We start from the raw sequence: 21,052 nt of genomic DNA, 5'->3' as shown, positions 1-21,052 counted from the left end.
TAATTTCAGTACACTAGATATATCTACTTTAAATGCGACAAAATAATGCATGCATATGCTATACATTATACTGTACATGAAATTAGCACTGCATATCGATAGCTTGGTTCCCATTTTAAAAACTTATTGCATAGACGGTACTGCACTTAGGGCAGGTACCAATGCTATGTACTATAAAGTGATAGTACCAGCCATGCATAATGTTGCCGGAATGTGTGGTTATCAATGTGTGAATTTTGGAAATAGTCCTGCGCATAGAGCAGGTAATAATGCTAGTAATAAATAAATATTATAGTATTTTTGTTACCATGGTTACTGGGAACTTAGCTGGTATTATTCTTGTGTTGTGCAATGTGTGGGGTTTGGCATATAACATTTTTGCATTACTGATGATACTGCTTGCATTGCCATCTGTCAGGCGTACAATTTTCCCATTAAGTACATAAAGCAAAGATTGGCATAAAAATCTTCCCTTTAAAGTAAAAGGGTAGCATAGTGTAAAATCTTTCCTTCAGACCAAAATACAATGTACCTTTAAAATTAATACTCTATTGTGTGCAGTCAAAGAAGTTGTAGCAACTCATTATGAGCATTTGTATTATGATAAATGCCTTACTATTCAGGGCGGATGTGGGGGGGAGCTTTGGGGGCTGAAATCCCCCCTTCACTTTTAGGCTTTACTTGATCAATATGCTGAGGAGTATAATGAAATTTTGTCTTAGCATAATTATATGATATCACTAATAATACAAATACTCATAAACCCACCTTATAAACATCTTAATTTCCAAGGTATTATCAGTAGATTTATGTTAAAGTTTATGCAACAAGGACCCGGATCAGCATCGGTCCATCGGAGGTTTACAAGATCGAGACACTTAAATAGAGCAGTCACCAAACTACTCTAATAGAACATTCACTGAAAGCATATAGTTGGTTCTATTATGGAATTTTTACAAATTGCCTGCACCTATGCATGCAGTGAAGTGCATTGGTCTGTTTAAAAGGTTTGATTCATCTACTTGTGTAGGTAATATGCATGGCAAGACTTAATTCAGATACACAATTTCCATTGAAAATGCTCTCAAATTCAATCTTGTATCATTCAAATTTCACTTTCAACATTATTATTGTAACATGTACCTATTGTTGTGCAATTGTGAGAGGGTGCATCATGTGCTTGGTTGTCTGTACCTACCCAAACTTTATAAAATACTTCAGAGAGCCATACCTATAATCTAAAGGCAGTATATAAAATATCTACTGCCAGAAAAACGTGGAAATGTCTCCAAATTGCAGTATTTTAGCATCTATTTTTCAGAAATTTCCTGGGGATGGGGAGACATGCCCCCAGCCCCCCCTAGTTCCAGCATGCTTTGTACACCTCCACCCAAGAGATTAGTACCTTGAGTGCGCTACCCTCTTTTATAAATCCTAGTTCCGCCCCTGCTGATCCAGGGCATGCCCCCCAGGAACATTCCTGGGAGGGGATTTCCTGAGGGGCATGTCCTCCAGGAAATTTCTGAAAAATAGATGCTAAAATACTGCAATTTGGAGACATTTCCACATTTTTCTGGCAGTAGATATTTTATATACTGCCTTTAGATTATAGGTATGGCTCTCTGAAGCATTTTGTAAAGTTTGGGTAGGTACAGACAACCAAGCACATGATGCACCCTCTCACAATTGCACAACAATAGGTACATGTTACAATAATAATGTTGAAAGTGAAATTTGAATGATACAAGATTGAATTTGAGAGCATTTTCAATGGAAATTGTGTATCTGAATTAAGTCTTGCCATGCATATTAACTACACAAGTAGATGAATCAAGCCTTTTAAACAGACCAGTGCACTTCACTGCATGCATAGGTGCAGGCAGATTAGTAAAAATTCCATAACAGAACCAACTATATGCTTCCAGTGAATGTCAGAGTAGTTTGGTGACTGCTCTATTTAAGTGTCTCGATCTTGTAAATCTCTGATGTTGATCCGGGTCCTTGTTGCATAAACTTTAGCCTAAATCCACTGATAATACCTTGGAAAGATGTTTATAAGGTGGGTTTATGAGTATTTGTATTATTAGTGATCATATAATTACGCTAAGACAAAATTTCATTATAATCCTCAGCATATTGATCAAGTAAAGCCTAAAAGTGAAGGGAGCCACCCCCCTGGATCCTCCCCTGAATAGTGAGGTGCAAATGCTTATCATGAGTTGCTACAACTTCTTTGACTGCACACAATAGAGTATTAATTTTAAAGGTACATTGTATTTTGATCCAAAGGAAAGATTTTACACTATGCTACCCTTTTACTTTAAAGGGAAGATTTTTATGCCAATCTTTGCTTTATGCACTTAATGGGAATATTGTACGCCAGACAGATGGCAATGCAAACAGTATCATCAGTAATGCAAAAATGTTATATGCCAAACCCCACACATTGCACAACACAAGAATAATACTAGCTATGTTCCAGGTAACCATGGTAACAAAAATACTATAATATTTATTTATTTATTATTTGTAATGTACAGGACTCAGAATTGAGTATTATGGTACATGTAAATGTGTAAGTGATTAGTTAAATAAGTAATTTTCTAAAGTACTTTGAATTTGTCCAAGTCTGGTGATGTAATAATTTGATTTTTGCGGGTGTTCCAAAGTCGGATGGTGGAGGGAGGAAGGTAACCATGCTTTACAGGACTGCATACAGATCAACAAGAAAATTGGCATAGACACCTTCTAAGCAATTAAATTACAGACCTGTGGTAGCAATAATTGCTTACCTATATACAAATTATAATCTACAATAATAATTACAAGGGATAGACAGAGTACAATGTCTGAAGCAACTTACACCCAGTGGCCTGGGTCTAAAGTTGCTGCAAAGAAATATAAGTGTACACCAGACACTTATAAACTTGCCACTATTCAAGGCAATGCAATATGTATACTGTATACCTAGCTGAATTCTCTCTAAAGGATGATCAACCTAGCTAAATTGTCTAGAGGGTGACTTTAATTTAAACCTAGCTGAGCTCTTTACAGGCCTAGCTTAAGTCTCTATAGGATGATTTTTAGCCTATGTAGCTGAAGCCTCCACTGCATGACTTTTAACGTAGCTGAACCTCTAGAGAATGACTTTCAACCTAGCTGAACTCTCTGCAGGATGATGTAGCTCCTGTGTGAGTGCTACCAACATGGCTCACATTGTGAGATGTAGCTCATGTTTGAGTACCAACTTACTGCATTTGAGGCCTACTAACGTAGCTAATGTCTGGCTACTACTGATGTAACTCATGTCTGAGTGCTACTGACAGCTAATGTCGGGGTGTTAATGACATATTGAGTGCTACCAATGCAGCTCGGGTTTGAGTACTACTGACATAGCTCATGTTAGTGAGCATTATTGACATAGCTCATGTGTGAGTGCTACCGACATAGCTGATGTTTGAGTGTTACCAACGTAGCTCATGGGTGAGTGCTACCAATGTAGATGTTTGAATGCTACTGACGTAGCTGATGTTTGAGTGCTACTGACGCCAGGTACCCTCTACGCCCACCTCCAGGATTTACTATATTTCACTCCCTTCCGTGTTGTAAGGGAGGAGAATGGGTAACCGTCCCTGACTGGTTTGTGGGGACTTCCGGTGGTAGGTGATAACTCACCGGGCGAGACGATACTAGAGGATCTACCGATAGAATCAATTATGTTGATCTGTGTGTGCCACCACGGCTAAAGCGCTATTGATCAAACTAGTGTCGGCAACTTGCTTGAAGACTTTTATGGTCACAATCTGGCGGTTATCACTGTGATTCGCGGGGTAACAGTAGAAGTTGATACCCTACTAGTCATCAGGATATCGTTCCGTTTGAGGTAGAAATGAAATGTCATTGTTCTTCGTCTCGCACTTTTACGTTGAACTTCGATCACACGAGCCAACAAATGGCGCCTTCTGCATCACGTACTAGTACGTGATTGGCTGGAGGCGTGCGTGATTCTTTTTGTGCTAGCCACGGTTAAAGCTATTAACCTCCATATGTGACTGGGCCTGCGAATATAGGGCATGTGGGCACATGATTTTTGCCTACTTTTTTGAAGTTGCATCACTAATAACTGTTTGTACCATTATGCTATGGCAATCCAATTTTCAGCTCTTAGTAAGCATTTAATTGGCATTATGATGCAAGATACAGAATTGCAAATATTCTGTTCCAGTACTGAGATATGACTTGTAGAGTGGCGGGGTGTAGTTTGTGCCCACATGCCCTGTTTTCGCAGGCCTGGTCACATATTATTTATGCAGTGATGTCATGCCGAGTGCATGGGCCATCCTCGTTTCGGGGCGCGCAAACTTTGGCTATCAATAATTTTTTTTTTTTTTTTTTTGAAACCATCAGAATAATGATGAAATGACAAAATTACATACAGAGCCTCGGACACATGCGACTACAAAGATAAGATCCGCGTAGGCATGGCAAGGATACATACAAAAATAATTAACTACAAAACTTAACTTAAAGTGTCCAGGTTGGATTACTACGTGCATAAAAGATTCTCTGAGAAGAAGTTATAGCCACAGCAGCTGCTCTATCAAGCAATGCTTTCGTCTTGGAAAAACTCAGATTTGAAACTCTTTTCATAGATGCGTTTTGTTCACCCATGTTGAGTTTCCATAAGCCAACTAGGTAAATAAGGTCCAATCCATTAGGAACGCATACATTATCTATGATGGAATCCCAGGTGGAATCCAATGTCAGTGATACGCACGTGAGGAAAGTTATTTAACCACGCGCATGCGTGCTGTGTAACTTAAATTCAAACCTTCTTTCGAGGTGTTCAAAATGAGTTCTCAAAATGTGGATCCCGCTGTATCGCGAGCAACTGAAAGAAGTACCAAGGGAATGAACTCTTCGAATAGTGTTGCTGTGGATGGTCACGCTGTAACAAAGAGACTTCAACAAGACTTGATGACTTTAATGGTACGTTCCCACTTTTTGCGTACGAGGCTGTGTACGATTCGACCAATAGTTTTCAAAGGTTTTGAGTTGTTAGGGTTAGCCGAGGGAAAAATTGCCCACAGCTACGCTTACAAACACCTACGGAACACTCCTACTGTTCAGTATGTAAGGCCAACATTTATTAATTTCTTGTTTCCTGTCCCCGAAAGAACATTCAACTAGTGCGGGCAGTTATTATTAAGGCCACTCCAAGAAAATTCCTTGTTTCCCATTTCATTGGCCTCAAAAACACGCGGGAGGGCGGTTCATTATCATTATTCATTTTAGTAATTTCTAAATTCATAAATAACTTACAGGTAAGAATCAGTCAATAGAAATATTTACACTAAGAATCTGAACAGTGAAAAGCTAGCTAAATGGGCTTTCTGAATGCTAAACTAGTTACTGCTATGCAATCACAGGATAAATAATGAATAAATTGTTCAGTTGACAGCAATAATGAATGATCATGCGGGAAGAGAATCTGCATGCAGGCGGGAAATGGGAAACAATGAACTTTCTTGGAGTGGCCTAAATCATTAAAACACTGCAAAAACAAGCATCGGACAGTCAGCTGGCTGTCTCGGTGAAGAGAATGAACCATCTGTAGGGTCTGCAAAACAATTGATTGCTTGTGAAACTCCAATGAACAATCATTTGTGTGCTGAGGTATGCTAACTTCATAGACAAACGCTGGAGGCACACAAATTACAAATATTTTCCATATTTCTACTTATTTATAAATGCCAATTACAATAATAATTACCAATGTGGGTGACAAAACTGGACACCGGGATGTCACTATTCAGTGGACTGGACTACTTGACTGACATAATTTTGGTTTTTGCACATTCTATGGTTGGATTTACGGAGTCTTGCTAGTAAGCACCCTTAGGGAACCTGCAGCCCACTTCTAAATACTGAAGACGAACAGTGGAATATGCGAAAACTGTCTCTAATAATTTTGCTACTGTTCATTGTGTGTAGGTTAGAGACCTAGCACGAGGATCTTCGTGGATTTTAAAAATCTCGCTTCGCTGGGTTTTTAAAATCCACAAAGATTCAAGGGCATGGTCTCTAACTGACTTAGAAAATGTGCACGTTTTATATGGCCGCATAGGTGGAGTCATTGTGGGATTGGGTTATATGTCCGTTACATCGTACTGAAATCGTCGCACAATGTTAAAATACTATGTTTCTTGTCGAAGTGCTGAAAAATCGAAGCTCACACTGCTTCCCTTCACAAGTTAGACTTGTATCTGGAACATCTGGGAAATGGCAGTGTTTGATAATGTTGAGCTGGGTTAGCAGTAGCCAGTGCCTATGGTGTTATAGCAGTGTAAAGAACACGTGTGACGAAGAAGCAGCTTGTGCGGATTTATACGATGGGAGCGAGTTGTCACAAGTTGTGCCTTCAGTGTCACCACAGTAGCACGAAGAACAGGCACGGTTTTGAGTATGGACATGCCCACATTAGTGCAAAGTAACGTTTCTACAAGGAAGCTTACCCATTTAGGTCTTAGTAAAGTCTAATCATAGTTTAATAGAAGACGAAAACAGCCTAGTAACAGATGGGCACTAAACAGAATTTTTCCGTGATATTTCTGGACTTCTCTGTTCATTGTAACAAACGTACGTACGTTAGATTGTACCTCCCATAATCAAATTCTTTTAGGCATGCCTATAAAATGAATAGAGTGGTTAACTACATGTTGGCCTGGGTGACTGGTTGCCCACTGCAGGCTATCAGCCTGAATATGCTTGGAGGGAGCATTGCAAATCGATGATTGAAAGTGAGATTTGTGAAACTTTAAGTCTTTTTGCTAGCAGGTTTCTAACAACCCTGCTAGCGGATATCTTAATGGATTTTAAAGACTCAAGGCAGAATCAAGGTGACCTTCAGAATAATCAAGATTAGTTGATGAGATTAATTACCCCATAACACATTACAGTAGATCATATTAAAGAAAAGCACAACTTACAACAGTATGCTAATATGTGTACTCTTAGAGGAGTAGCCAGGAGGAGGATTATTAGTGTGTCAAACCATAGATTACAGCGTATATGTTCGTTACCCGGGATATGAAACGTAGCGGCGCGCTCCAATAGCATCCGTACATTCCAAAATTCCAATCCGCGTTGTTAATTATTTCTATGTGCTCCATGTTCTAGTTCAGCGATAAGGCAAAACTGTTAATTCTACTTCGCTGTTTGTTCGTTTAAAAGTGAGTCTAAGTAAGAGAAAGACCATGTTACTGTCAATTCGGCCTTGTTTTGACGTTTCTATGCAATTTGTAAGAAAGTGATGGGCAGCGGCTACAACCTATTTTTGTGTACCAATTTCATTGTGTTGATGTCTCTGTTTAGACTGTTTGACGCTTTTCTACAGTAAAGGACTCATGTAAGATTTGTATTACCCAGTTAGTTTATCAATTTCAGACTGGGATGTCAGGTTGTGCATAGTTGTTTGCAAGAGTTGCTAAATTTTTGTGTACCTGCCAAGCTAAACTACTGGTACTATTTCAGTACTATTTCTTAGCAAAATAGTCTACTGTCATTAAAGTTTTGCATGAGTGATATAATGAAATGTCACATAATTTGTGATGGTTTCCATGACTCACAGAATTCTCTCTTTTTAGGGCTCATTCAATGGTACCACCAAGAGTTCATAATATATATTAGGGCTGGGACGAATATTAAAATTTACCTTCGAACATTTGCTAATAAAATGTTCGAACATTCGAAGCTTCGGTGTTACAGGTTTTCTTGTATTCACTAGCATCCTTCTTAAGTTTTATCCTATTTAATACGTTTGTAAGCATTTGGAAAGTGCATAGCAGCAGTACTGAATGACATGATCAATCGATTGCAAATGGGTGTGTCCGCTATACTGCAATCATGCATAGGTAAACACCAACTAATGGCTAAACATACATTTCCTTGCAATATCTATCACTTTATAAGGTGTTTTAAGGCTATAACTGTGGTAGCAAGCTAAATTGTGATGGTTTAAAAGTGGGAATAGCACTCCCAAATAGATGAACATCGATCGTGCAAGATCAATAAGCAGCTGCAATAAAGACAACGTTTATTTGTAATTCTTTCTTAGACTATGAGTGCATTACGAAGCTTCGAAGGATACTTTTATAATTTGAAGTTTACTTAACCTTCGAACCCATGAAACATTTGAAGCTTCGTCCCAGCCCTAATATATATATATATAAAGAACTTTGCGTGGGAGTATCAAAGCAAAAAAGTGTTCTATATTTGCCATAAAGGCGCAAGTGTTCTATATTGGGCAGTTATAGAACACTTTAATAGACCACAGTTCTATATCAGGTATTTATAGAACTGCCAGGTCTATTTTGTAGGCTGATAGCCTACTTTGAGTGAGTAATCACTCATTTTGGTCAGTACAACCAATCAACCAAGCCAGTGTAGGCTGATAGCCTGACTGTGGCTAGCTAACCAGTCAACCCAACCAGCTAGAGGAAAACCGCTGGATTTAATTTATAGACACACTTGAAGATTTCGATGATGGTTGCTTGTGGTCAGCAGTAGTGAACGTTCTTAGTACGTTTTGCTCACATGAACGGACGAGTCCTAAGAATATCACGGAAATATGCTTATTAAAGTACCACAATCAAAAAAATTTCGTATTGAGAAGACGGATTAGTCTCACAAAACGACTAATGAAGGCGCAGCACAGTGCAATGCAGGCGAAACACAGGCGCAATTCCTATTCTACCGATGATAACACTTCTCCGTGAGTTTCTAATTGTTTCGTGTGTCTTGTGTGTACCTCAAGTTGACAGTTCTCTATACCAGATAAAGCACTGCCTTTCACTCATGCTATACGGGAAATATAGCACTCAAAGAGTGGTCTCGAGACAAAATATGGCACTCGGCTTCGCCTCGTGCTATATTTGTCTCTCGCCCACTCTTTTCGTGCTATATTTCCCGTATAGCACTCGCGGCAGTGCTTTATCTAGTACATATATATATTATGAACTCTTGGTACTATATACACATAGCCTACAAGTACTGTATGCTGGTTAAACAGATAGAATGTTATTGGAAAGCAACTGTCGTACTACATGCCAACACAGGAAAGAAAGTTATTTACTAATATCCAGTGACAGATTACAATGAGAAGAGAGTTGATCTACGAAACAGTGAGATCAACCACATATTTGAAACACTTTAGAAGCACAAGAGGTGGATGGTTTAACAAAAAGACTGTCAACACACAATGTCGAGGAATTTAGAACCTGAATGAATCAAGTGACCTAAAATATATTGAAGCTGTAACAATATTTCTGGTAAAAGGCAGGGGGGATTTCCAGGGGTTTCAGGAAACCCCTTTGGATTTTACAAACTACTTGAAACGTTAAGAAATTGAAACTTCAGGTTTCCAGAATCTGGAATCTGTCATAGGACAGGACACATTTTAAACTAGTTAAAATAATAGTTTTTATATGATAGCAACACTTATAGCATTGTTCTGAATTATGATTTTCGTGAAAAGATCAAGATACTCTAATAGAGCAGTCAGGTAATACTCTAATATACCAGTCACTTAGCTGTATAGTGGAAACCTTTTTTCAAAATTCCTGCGTACACCCATGAAAGGGGTGTGCTGGTGCGAATGAGACCATGGACAAGCTTCCTGGTTATTAAAGGTGTTTGTAGTATCCTAGTACAGTTGTGTTGTAAATATATCACAATCTTGTCAAACAATAATATATGGCGATAATACTGTACAGGTCATTCACAAATGGTGGTCTCCACTGCCCAACAGTGTGGAGAATTATTGATGATAAGTTTCAAAATCTATATTGTACCTAGCCACTATACCGGCTTCTATTGTTTCATTCAGCTGTACACCATGCAACAGTAAAAATATAGCACATTAATACGTCATAAAATCTTGTACAGTAATGATAATAACTTATGCTGTAGTATTATAGGTATGTGCTACATATTTATGTTGTCTCCTGGGCCGTGCTCTGAAGTTGCATTCGTGATTGGTCAGACTCAGCTACAAGATGTGCCAAGCCGTCTGTAGTGCATACATACAATTATTCTGTAATTCACATCTGTGATGCAAGATGCAATATATCCACTGGTGAGAAATACGGATGTGCTATGGTCCAGATGTGCTATAATACTACTGTAATAAATACTAGACCAGGTGGTTGTCACATGAGATTCAGGATATGATGCAGCTCCACCAATTCTTAACAAATTCTCCTACCCTCATGCCTGTCGTACATCTGCTCAGGAATTTAGTATCATGGAAGTCCGGTATGTAGCAACGTCATCAATTAACGGCAGATCCGTCGGACCGCCTTGTTCAGAGACCTTCACCCCACCCTTCTGGATCTTGTTCTGAATCGCTAGAGAAGATGCTTAACTCCAGTTAGGCTGCAAATATACAATTTAACTTAATGATTTTATACACTAGCTCACTTTCAGATACTTCTTTTAGCAAGCCTTTTACGTTCTTCCCATTAGATGCGCATTATTCTAATTAAAGTGCATTAACAACATGGAGTGTCAAAAGCGAAGTACTCTGTTTCATATCCCGGGTAACGAATATATAATCTATGGTGAAACACATTCACATGAGGATACCAACTAACACAAGGACGCCAACCTAAGGGAGTTGTGGGGGGGATATGGAATTTGAGAGTGATTTTAAATTAGGTTAATGTTTGATTGACTCTTATGACATATGAGTACGTTGCTAGGGAACATTATTAATAATTATTTCTTATTTGGTAATAACTTCCGACCATAGCAAGTATTGATTGGTTGTAGGTGGAATTGTAACAGAAAGCTGTTTGAGCTCTGTGTTTGTACTGTAGTTCACCATTTGTACTTGTGACTCATTGTAAAGTAGTTGTGTGTGTTATACTCTTTGCACCTTTTTGGAAAGTTAATAAAATTGAATTGCATTGTTGTGTTGGTATGATTGTACTCTGTTGTAGATGTCTGGTGATCAAGGAGTGTCAGCATTTCCAGATGGTGACAATTTGTTCTCATGGATAGCTACAATCAATGGTGGAGTGGACACAATGTATGACGGACTCTGCTACAAGTTACTACTACAGTTTCCTAGCCGTTATCCTTATGTGCCTCCAACTATTAAATTCTCCACTCCATGTTACCATCCTAATGTTGACGAGCATGGTAACATTTGCTTGGATATATTAAAAGTATGTAGCACTGTGTGTGTTTGTGGTGTGGTATGTGTTTGTGGTGTGTGTAGTGTGTGAGTAGTGTAGTGTGTGTGTGTGTGTGTGTTGTACTGTAGTGTGTGTAGTGTGTGTGTGTGTGTGTGTGTGTGTGTGTGTGTGTGTGTGTGTGTGTGTGTGTGAGTCTGCATGTGTGTGTAGTTGTGTGTAGTGTGTGTGAGTCTGCATGTGTGTGTGTGTGTGCGTGTGTGAGTGAGTCTGCATGTGTGTAGTGTGTGTGTGTAGTGTGTGTGTGTGAGTCTGCATGTGTGTGTAGCGTAGGTGTGTGTGTGTGTGTGTGTGTGTAGTGTAATGTGTGTAGTGTAATGTGTGTGTGTGTGTGTGTAGTGTAATGTGTGTGTGTGTTAGGGTTGGGCAATATTTAATGTCCTTTAATTGAACATGACTAAAACCCGGAACGGACTGGGAAAATGGACTTGAAGGAACTTCCCTGGAAAGTTTTTTTTTTACTTTTAAAAAAAAAATTATTATTTTTAAAATTTTTTTACTTTTAACCATAGAAACTCATTATATTGCCGCTACAAAGAATATAACATGTAACATTAAACCCTGGGATAATTTACAAAGTGCCAGTCTGTCAGTGTGAACGCCTGGGATAGTGAAGTTGTCAGTCAGTGTTGTAAACGTTTAAACAAGCAAAATAACACAGACTATATTTGTGGTAGCCAGTGCTTTGCCAGGTGATTGTTGCCTACCTGTCACGAGCTGTCACCCGTAAAACTGAAGATCAACTGTAAGTAACTGCAGCAATTAACCAGACCACGAAATCCAAGTAACTTACAGGCTTAAAGTTTGTGTCTTGTCTTGTTTACACATGCGAAACAGAAAGTGCACTTTTAATTAAACACAAAATGAATTTATTTTCAGACTATCTTTTAAGCACATGGCTAAATATCGGTTGAGCACACTTCAACATCGTGTTCAGAGGTTTGTTTCAGGTTGTTGTTGTGTGTTATATTCTTTCTAGCACCTAACTACTTTATGTCTGAAAAACATTTTCAAGCAAGGTCTTCCCAGTCCATTTGCTAGTCCATTTTCCCAGTCCATTCCGTGTTTTAGTCATGTCCAATTTAATTTGTGATGTGCGTGGTTCCTAGATAATGGGATTGTTTTATATGGGTTTATGGGTGGAGTCATTGTGGGATTTGGATATGTTGTTTTAAAATCACCATACACTGTTAAAATACAGTAAGTACGTATAACTGAACTAGGGATGGGAAATTATTTGGTTATCGTGATAATCGTGATTTTGTTGTTGGCAATATTTGATATCATCTAATTTTTGTAATTAGTGATAATCGAAATTGGCAATTATCGTGTAATAATCTAGAAAATTTTAAAAGTAATAATCATTCAGTATTATCGTGTAATAATCTAGAAAATTTTAAAAGTAATAATCATTCAGTTTAAATATTTTGTTGAATATTTTAGTGTTTTTTTTGTTACAATGTGATAAGTGGACAATAATCATGATAATCGTGACAATGGCTCATGACAGTAATTGTGTGGTAGAGATGTCAATACCCCACCAATCCCTACAATCCCCAGACTGAACATGTATTTGTTGAAGAGCTTGAGAAATCTAAGCTCTCACCTTATCGTTGCTTCCTCAGTAAAGTTAGAAGTGAAACTAAGTGTAGTTCTATAGCAAAATATGTGGCTAAGTATCAACAGGAAAGTTGCAAGTTGTTGAGTGCCTATATCGTCACAGAGTGTGAAGAACAAGTGTATAGAAACTGCTACAGTTTGAAGATGAGGGTTGAGTGGATAATGATGGCAAACAGTTGTTGATGCAGTTTTGAGCACAGACCACACCTACATTTTAGACATTCCATAAGGAAGCTTACCTATCTAGGTCTTTGTAAGGTTCACCAATAGTATAATAGAAGATAAAACAGGCATAAAAACACTTACTGAAATGCTTGTGCTCCAAACAGAATTTTTTTCATGATATCTCCGTTCCTCGTAACAAACGTAGCTACAATACTATACTCAACCTCCCATAATCGATATCTTTTAAGCATGCTTGTAAAAGGAATACAGTGGTTAATCTCGTATTGGCTTGGGTGACTGGTGTATTAGCCTGCAATATAGTTTGAAGAGCATAGCAAATCAAATGATCAAACTGAGATTTGCTTGCTTGAGGTCTGCTAGCAGGTTTCTAACCATATAAGGACCTACTAGCAGGTCTCTTAGTTGTCCAAAGATCATTGTCCAGGGGTAGGGTGCAACAACTTTATTTGAAGTGTTCTATAATTTTAGGAGAAGTGGTCGGCACTGTATGATGTCAGAACTATCCTGTTGTCAATACAAAGTCTTCTTGGAGGTCAGTGTAAAGATCACACCTTATATGGCATTAGTTGTTGTGATAGAACCAAATAATGACAGTCCATTGAATGTGGAGGCTGCTCAGCTATGGGAAGATGTTAAAGGTTTGTACCAGTAAAGAATATCTAAACCTAACAGCCAGGCTATAAAAAAGTGTGTGACCCCCAAAAAGGCCAGGGCGAACATCAAGTTGTGAATCAAAAGTGGTGGCCAAGAAATGTGATCTCTGTGATGGTACGTTAATGCAACAAAAATTCATCTGAATTGTCATTAACCTACCATCATAGCCATTTCATCATATTTCATCACATTTCTTGGCCGCCACTAACTTTTTTCACCCTGGCCTTTTGGTGGCTGCACACTTTTTTACAGCTTGGCTGTTTTTGGTTTAGATGTTACTTCTTTTTGTATTGCAAGCCACAAAGCCAGCCATAAGCTGGCTTTGGTGCTTCCTTTTAACTTATTTTTTTACTACAGGAATTGTTGAACAAGAGAAGCAATTATAATAATATGTGCATAGGTTTTTGTCTGATTAAATATTTGTATATTTAACACTGAATAAAATGGATGATTATCACATAAGTAATAAGGTGACTTGTTACATAACTGAAACTATCATTGTTTCTAGCTGATCTCTCTACAGAACGACTTGTTTCTAGTAGGTAATCTCTCTACAGGGTGATTTTTAAGGGTTACTTGTTTCTAGCTGATCTCTCTTCAGGGTGACTGCTCTATTAGGATGACTGCTCTATTAGAGTATCTCGATCTCGCACTTGCTACACCAAGTTGGATTTTGTGTTATAACTCCGTGGCTTTAAGTCTGATTCTTCTACACCATTGAAGAGCCTTTCTAAGATGATTACTCCACCTGTACGCCGATTTTCAAATTATTCCACTAAATGGTTTGTCTGGTAGGTGTGGCAAGTATTCGTTTCTTAATCTTGATTGCGTAATCGTTACACACTGTTGGTTTTTTTTGTTGTATCTTCATGGTTTTGACTCGATTTCTTTCAAACTACAAAAGGTTTGAGGTTCAATAGTTAACCTATCCACGTCACCTTCTCATAAGCGGTTTACCTTGTAGGCATAACAATATAATATTATTGTGTTATTTTTTGTGAATAATCACTAGTGATTCCTTGATTGCTTATTGTATTGTAGCCAAACTTGGCACCAAGATGCGCCTATCCCCCTTCTTTATTCCAAGTTTCAAGGCAATCAGATATTGTGTTAGTGTTTTATGGCAGTTTTTGTAAGAGTGCAAAAAGAAGAAGAAAAGAAATTAAGCCAATTTTTGGAATTCTCATATCTCAGGAATGCTTGAAGCGATTTTGCTGAAATTTGGATTGTTGAGTACTGGTGTTGGTGGGCATGTCCACAGCAAAAAATTGTAGTGTTTCGTAAAGGCAGCACGGAGTTACCAATAATGATATGAAAATTGCATTTTCTTTTTTCCTGTTAATGTACTCACGGTGTTGCATGCTGGTTGTCACGGTGTTGCATGCTGGTTGTCACGGTGTTGCATGCTGGTTGCACTACACACTACCGTGTGTCTTGATTTCTTTCTGTCTAAAATTTGATATTTTATATAAAGTATAGTATGTTCACGTTGAACTGAATCCTCTAAAACATTTAATAACTCATGGATGCAATTACACACAATCTTGAAATTTGGCTCATTTGTAGTACTGCTTGACCCGCTAAAAGTATTTTAAAATCTTGTTGTTCAAATGTTTGACATAATATTTACGACCAATCAAAATTTTCACAATACATTTCCTACGGGGAAGCCATATAAGTACAGTGTCCATTACAGCCCTTTCCCGAACTTGTAATGGAGCCAAATCGTACGTGTGTGTGGACACCTTTGCTGTTACCAATAATCATCTGGTTAGCTGAAATGTTAACTCTGTTAAGAAAAAATCCACTTAATTTTTAGCTGTTTTTTTTTTTCAGGATTCAGCTCAACGTAAACATATTATAGTAAGGAAGAGTGTACAGGAGTACATTCCAACAAACACACTGGGTAAGCAACACCTTGGCTTGTTCTATATTGTGCAATGGTTTCCCATACTTTAACACCTACAGTTCTCTATCACTAGTAAAAGTATCAGTTTGATCAAAAGTCTACTTTACCCAGTGTGTTTGTACAAGCTATATTGGTAGTCTCTTTTACTACTTTATATTATGAACTGTCATTTTAGGATATAAAGTGAAACTGCTGCAGAAGTACAAGGAGGCAACTAAGAATGGAATATAATTTAATATGTTTTAAATTGTATACATGTTTACTCTAATGCAGTATAGCACATACTGTATGCAATTGTGGAATGACGTTTGTATGTTATGTGTAAAAATTAACGCAATTTTATTAAGATATTCAAATTATTTTGAAGATCTGTAAGATGTCATGTCTCTTGGTGGTTGTCTCTTGTACTACTTGATGTACTCCTTGACCTGTAAGATGTCACTACACATGATATCAAAGTGTCTCTTGTACTCCTTGACCTGTAAGATGTCACTACACATGATATCAAAGTGTCTCTTGTACTCCTTGACCTGTAAGATGCCACTACACATGATATCAAAGTGTCTCTTGTACTCCTTGACCTGTAAGATGTCACTACACATGATATCAAAGTGTCTCTTGTACTCCTTGACCTGTAAGATGTCACTACACATGATATCAAAGTGTCTCTTGTACTCCTTGACCTGTAAGTTGTCACTTCGTGTGATATCAAAGTGTCCTAGTGGTGGTTGCTACTTGATGTATTCCAGTTGACTTGTCACTGACTAGTATATACTCAATACAAACAACTGGTTAATTACCACTCTGCCTTTACTCTTTGTCTTCCAACTGTCCTGCAGTTGCTACCTCTAATATTGTGTACTGACAGCTGGTTGCTGCTGCCACTACTTCCATCCTCAGTTACTATGACTAGTACTCAACATGAACAGCTGGTTACTGCTGCCATTACTTCCATCCTCAGTTACTATGACTAGTACTCAACATGAACAGCTGGTTGCTGCCACTATATATACTCCTGTCTTCTGCTCACATTATGCACCTAGGTTGGGAACATCTCTAGCAACTATAATAAATGCTCTATTAAAGTACTTTACTACAAAGTGACTGTTCTATTAGAGATTATCAATCTAAAGAGATGTACAATGCTCCACTGCAGTTTCCACTGACTGCTCTATTAAGGAGTAACAATCTGTATTCCATAGTTTGAACTTTTGAGTGTTCCTGTAATGTTTGTATTGTGCTACATTTCTTACAATTATTTCAATCAGTGAATGCTCTATTAGAGTATTTTACTACATACAATTGAAAGTATCAATCTAAGGTGCAATGCATTTGAGTGCTCCATTGTTTCCACTGACTGCTCGCTTAGGGAGTAGATATATTTTCATGGAATTAACTCCATAGTTTGATCTATCCACCTAATATGCTGGCATATAGGGACCCGCCGATTATGCTCATTATTTTACCTATTATGCTATGCTGCACTGCTCAAAAATTTACCTATTATGCTTAAATTAATGCTCAATATTTACCTATTATGCTCAAATTATGCTCAATATTTTTACCTCAGTTCCCATGTATTTCTAATAACTTTGCATTTTATGGAAAAGCAGTAAGTGGTTGAAGCACAGACTGTAAATCCTTGCTTGTCAAAATGCATGTCACAGAAAAGATCGATATACTCTAATAGAACAGTCAGCTACCTGATAATTTTATTAGAGTTACTGACTGTTCTATTAGAGTATATCGATCTTTTTGTTGGTTATGTATTTTGATAAGCAAGAATTTATAGCATTGCACAAGTTTTCTGCCTATTATGCTAGCATTACGCTCAATGCTTTCAGGCACCTATTATGCTCATTATTATGCCAGCATAATCGGCGGGTCCCTACTGGCATATCTATATGTGCTGCATATTTGACGCAGATCTACCCAAAGATTGAAGGCAAATTAAATGTGTTCAGACAAAATTGCAATTGCCCATATTATTATTATTGCATCTTTACAGTGGCCAACACTGAGGGTCTGACAGCAACAGGTGCTGCAGCCTTTGGATTACCCTAACCTAACAAACAGGAACTGGAGACTTAAACATTACTTAACCTAGCTACAATATTATTAGCCATAAATAGCTACTTCAGAAAAGTAACTGGTCATTACTTTTATCCCATGCATTTATTTACAGTTACTTTGTAAAAGGTAACTAGATACTATAGTTACTTTAATAGTATAAGTTACACTTGTGTTTGTTAGCTTATAATTTCATGACTATTATTACACATCAAGGAAACATGCAGTATATAACTAAGAGTTCATAATATATCTATATTATGAACTCTTGATATAACATTGTTATGTGCACTGAAAATGAAAATCAGTTTCAATCATATTACTCAAACTGAATCATGAAGGACAGTACATGCAGAGAATGTGTCTACTTATTAATAATATTAGCTAATGTGGCAGTACCATATGTAGCACAAAAATTGAAGTGATCTAGCATATTTACCTTAGTAACTATTGTAACTAGTTACTATGTATGATTAATTGTTTCTCATCCCCGCCCACATTCTTTTTTACCCCACTGCCTTTAATTTCATTATTGCTGTTATCAATCACGTGCACACATATTTTGATGCTAAGAAGGCTGGCTATCATTTTACAGCACAGCAAATGTCACTTGCACCTCAGAAATGGTGGCAAAATGTAAATAATAGTTCTTAAAGGCTTTAGCTAACCTTTATAGTAACAGACAGCTTGATTTGGAGTATTTTCTTTAATAGTGAATAATGAAAAATGGCCTCCTGCCTGCATGGAAATCCAAATTTTTGTGGATGAGAAACAAGTAATCAAGATTGCCTGGCCTAACTTACTTTACAGACAGTTACTCCTAGTTACAAGTTACTTGTTGCAAAGTATGTAACTGGTTATATACAAATGTATTGCAAGTATAATTACTATTCACAAGGCCTCTCTGGAAACCACAAAATGAGATGCTCATGAACTTCATGAAGTGCTCATGAGCTTGAGAAGCATCCAAAAGGCTATAAAACAAAGTAGTATGTATTCATGATATATATGTGACCGGATTTCACATAACAAGGCTTCCACACACACAAAATCAATCTTACGTTTTTACCTTACAAGGGGGTTCCATACGTCCTCAACAATCGACACCCACTTTTCTACACATCATCTGATTCGGCTCAACGAGTTGAGTTGTTTGATACGTAGTTTCAAGTCATCGGATAAAAGATGACCGAGTTATGGCCTTTCAAACTTTTCTACATACATATTCAGTTTTATATGCATACACATATACATACATACATACATACATACATACATACATACATACATACATACATACATACATACATACATACATACATACATACATACATACATACATACATACATACATACATACATACATACATACATACATACATACATACATACATACATACATACATACATACATACATACATACATACATACATACATACATACATACATACATACATACATACATACATACATACATACATACATACATACATACATACATACATACATACATACATACATACATACATACATACATACATACATACATACATACATACATACATACATACATACATACATACATACATACATACATACATACATACATACATACATACATACATACATACATACATACATACATACATACATACATACATACATACATACATACATACATACATACATACATACATACATACATACAGCACATACATACATACATACATACAGCACATACAGTACATACAGTACATACAAACTTTTCACAATCAATCAATCAATCAATCAGTCAGTCACTTACATCATGCAAAGTTCTAATTAATGTCCATCTGGTGAGGGCGAATATTAATTAGACGGTGCTACGTAACCCTAGGGTGGTGGACACCTTAGGGTTATAATACAGTAAAATAAGGGCTCGTCCCATAGGCTCCAAACAGTGGAGACATTCAGTTGTGCTCAGCTGAAGTGGCAAAGAAACCATATTGCACAGATGCATTAGTCAGTTGTTGACCAAAGCATGAGCTTGGTAGCTGTATAGTAACAAAGATTGTATTTCTTTAGTAGCTCAATGTTGTTTTGATATATATACATATACATATATATATATATATACACCTCAGATTGTGGTATTGTAATTGTAGCTCACAGTGGGTATAGGCAACTATGTACCTATCCTTTAGGGTTAGGGTTAGGGGTTAGGGTTAGGGGTTAGGGTTAGGGTTAGGGTTAGGGTTAGGGTTAGGGTTAGGGTTAGGGTTAGGGTTAGGGTTAGGGTTAGGGGTTAGGGTTAGGGTTAGGGTTAGGGTTAGGGTTAGGGTTAGGGTTAGGGTTAGGGTTAGGGTTAGGGTTAGGGTTAGGGTTAGGGTTAGGGTTAGGGTTAGGGTTAGGGTTAGGGTTAGGGTTAGGGTTAGGGTTAGGGTTAGGGTTAGGGTTAGGGTTAGGGTTAGGGTTAGGGTTAGGGTTAGGGTTAGGGTTAGGGTTAGGGTTAGGGTTAGGGTTAGGGTTAGGGTTAGGGTTAGGGTTAGGGTTAGGGTTAGGGTTAGGGTTAGGGTTAGGGTTAGGGTTAGGGTTAGGGTTAGGGTTAGGGTTAGGGTTAGGGTTAGGGTTAGGGTTAGGGTTAGGGTTAGGGTTAGGGTTAGGGTTAGGGTTAGGGTTAGGGTTAGGGTTAGGGTTAGGGTTAGGGTTAGGGTTAGGGTTAGGGTTAGGGTTAGGGTTAGGGTTAGGGTTAGGGTTAGGGTTAGGGTTAGGGTTAGGGTTAGGGTTAGGGTTAGGGTTAGGGTTAGGGTTAGGGTTAGGGTTAGGGTTAGGGTTAGGGTTAGGGTTAGGGTTAGGGTTAGGGTTAGGGTTAGGGTTAGGGTTAGGGTTAGGGTTAGGGTTAGGGTTAGGGTTAGGGTTAGGGTTAGGGTTAGGGTTAGGGTTAGGGTTAGGGTTAGGGTTAGGGTTAGGGTTAGGGTTAGGGTTAGGGTTAGGGTTAGGGTTAGGGTTAGGGTTAGGGTTAGGGTTAGGGTTAGGGTTAGGGTTAGGGTTAGGGTTAGGGTTAGGGTTAGGGTTAGGGTTAGGGTTAGGGTTAGGGTTAGGGTTAGGGTTAGGGTTAGGGTTAGGGTTAGGGTTAGGGTTAGGGTTAGGGTTAGGGTTAGGGTTAGGGTTAGGGTTAGGGTTAGGGTTAGGGTTAGGGTTAGGGTTAGGGTTAGGGTTAGGGTTAGGGTTAGGGTTAGGGTTAGGGTTAGGGTTAGGGTTAGGGTTAGGGTTAGGGTTAGGGTTAGGGTTAGGGTTAGGGTTAGGGTTAGGGTTAGGGTTAGGGTTAGGGTTAGGGTTAGGGTTAGGGTTAGGGTTAGGGTTAGGGTTAGGGTTAGG

General features: G+C 38.1%; 1 protein-coding gene across 1 annotated transcript; it reads left to right on the top strand.

Moving 5' to 3' along the window:
• The first annotated feature begins 4,800 nt into the window (after positions 1 to 4,800).
• On the top strand, positions 4,801 to 15,990 carry LOC136264045 (ubiquitin-conjugating enzyme E2 C-like). The gene is made up of 5 exons (XM_066058725.1): positions 4,801 to 4,989; positions 11,001 to 11,228; positions 13,530 to 13,593; positions 13,640 to 13,699; positions 15,800 to 15,990. Exons 1-5 carry the CDS (start codon positions 4,852 to 4,854, stop codon positions 15,853 to 15,855), a joined length of 546 nt encoding a protein of 181 aa, XP_065914797.1. The 5' UTR covers positions 4,801 to 4,851; the 3' UTR covers positions 15,856 to 15,990.
• The last annotated feature ends 5,062 nt before the right edge of the window (positions 15,991 to 21,052 follow it).

This window comes from Dysidea avara, chromosome 8, assembly GCF_963678975.1.
Source record: "Dysidea avara chromosome 8, odDysAvar1.4, whole genome shotgun sequence".
Classification (NCBI taxonomy): domain Eukaryota; kingdom Metazoa; phylum Porifera; class Demospongiae; order Dictyoceratida; family Dysideidae; genus Dysidea; species Dysidea avara.
The sequence above is the reverse complement of the archived record's forward strand: the minus strand, read 5'-3'. Positions and strand labels throughout refer to the sequence as shown.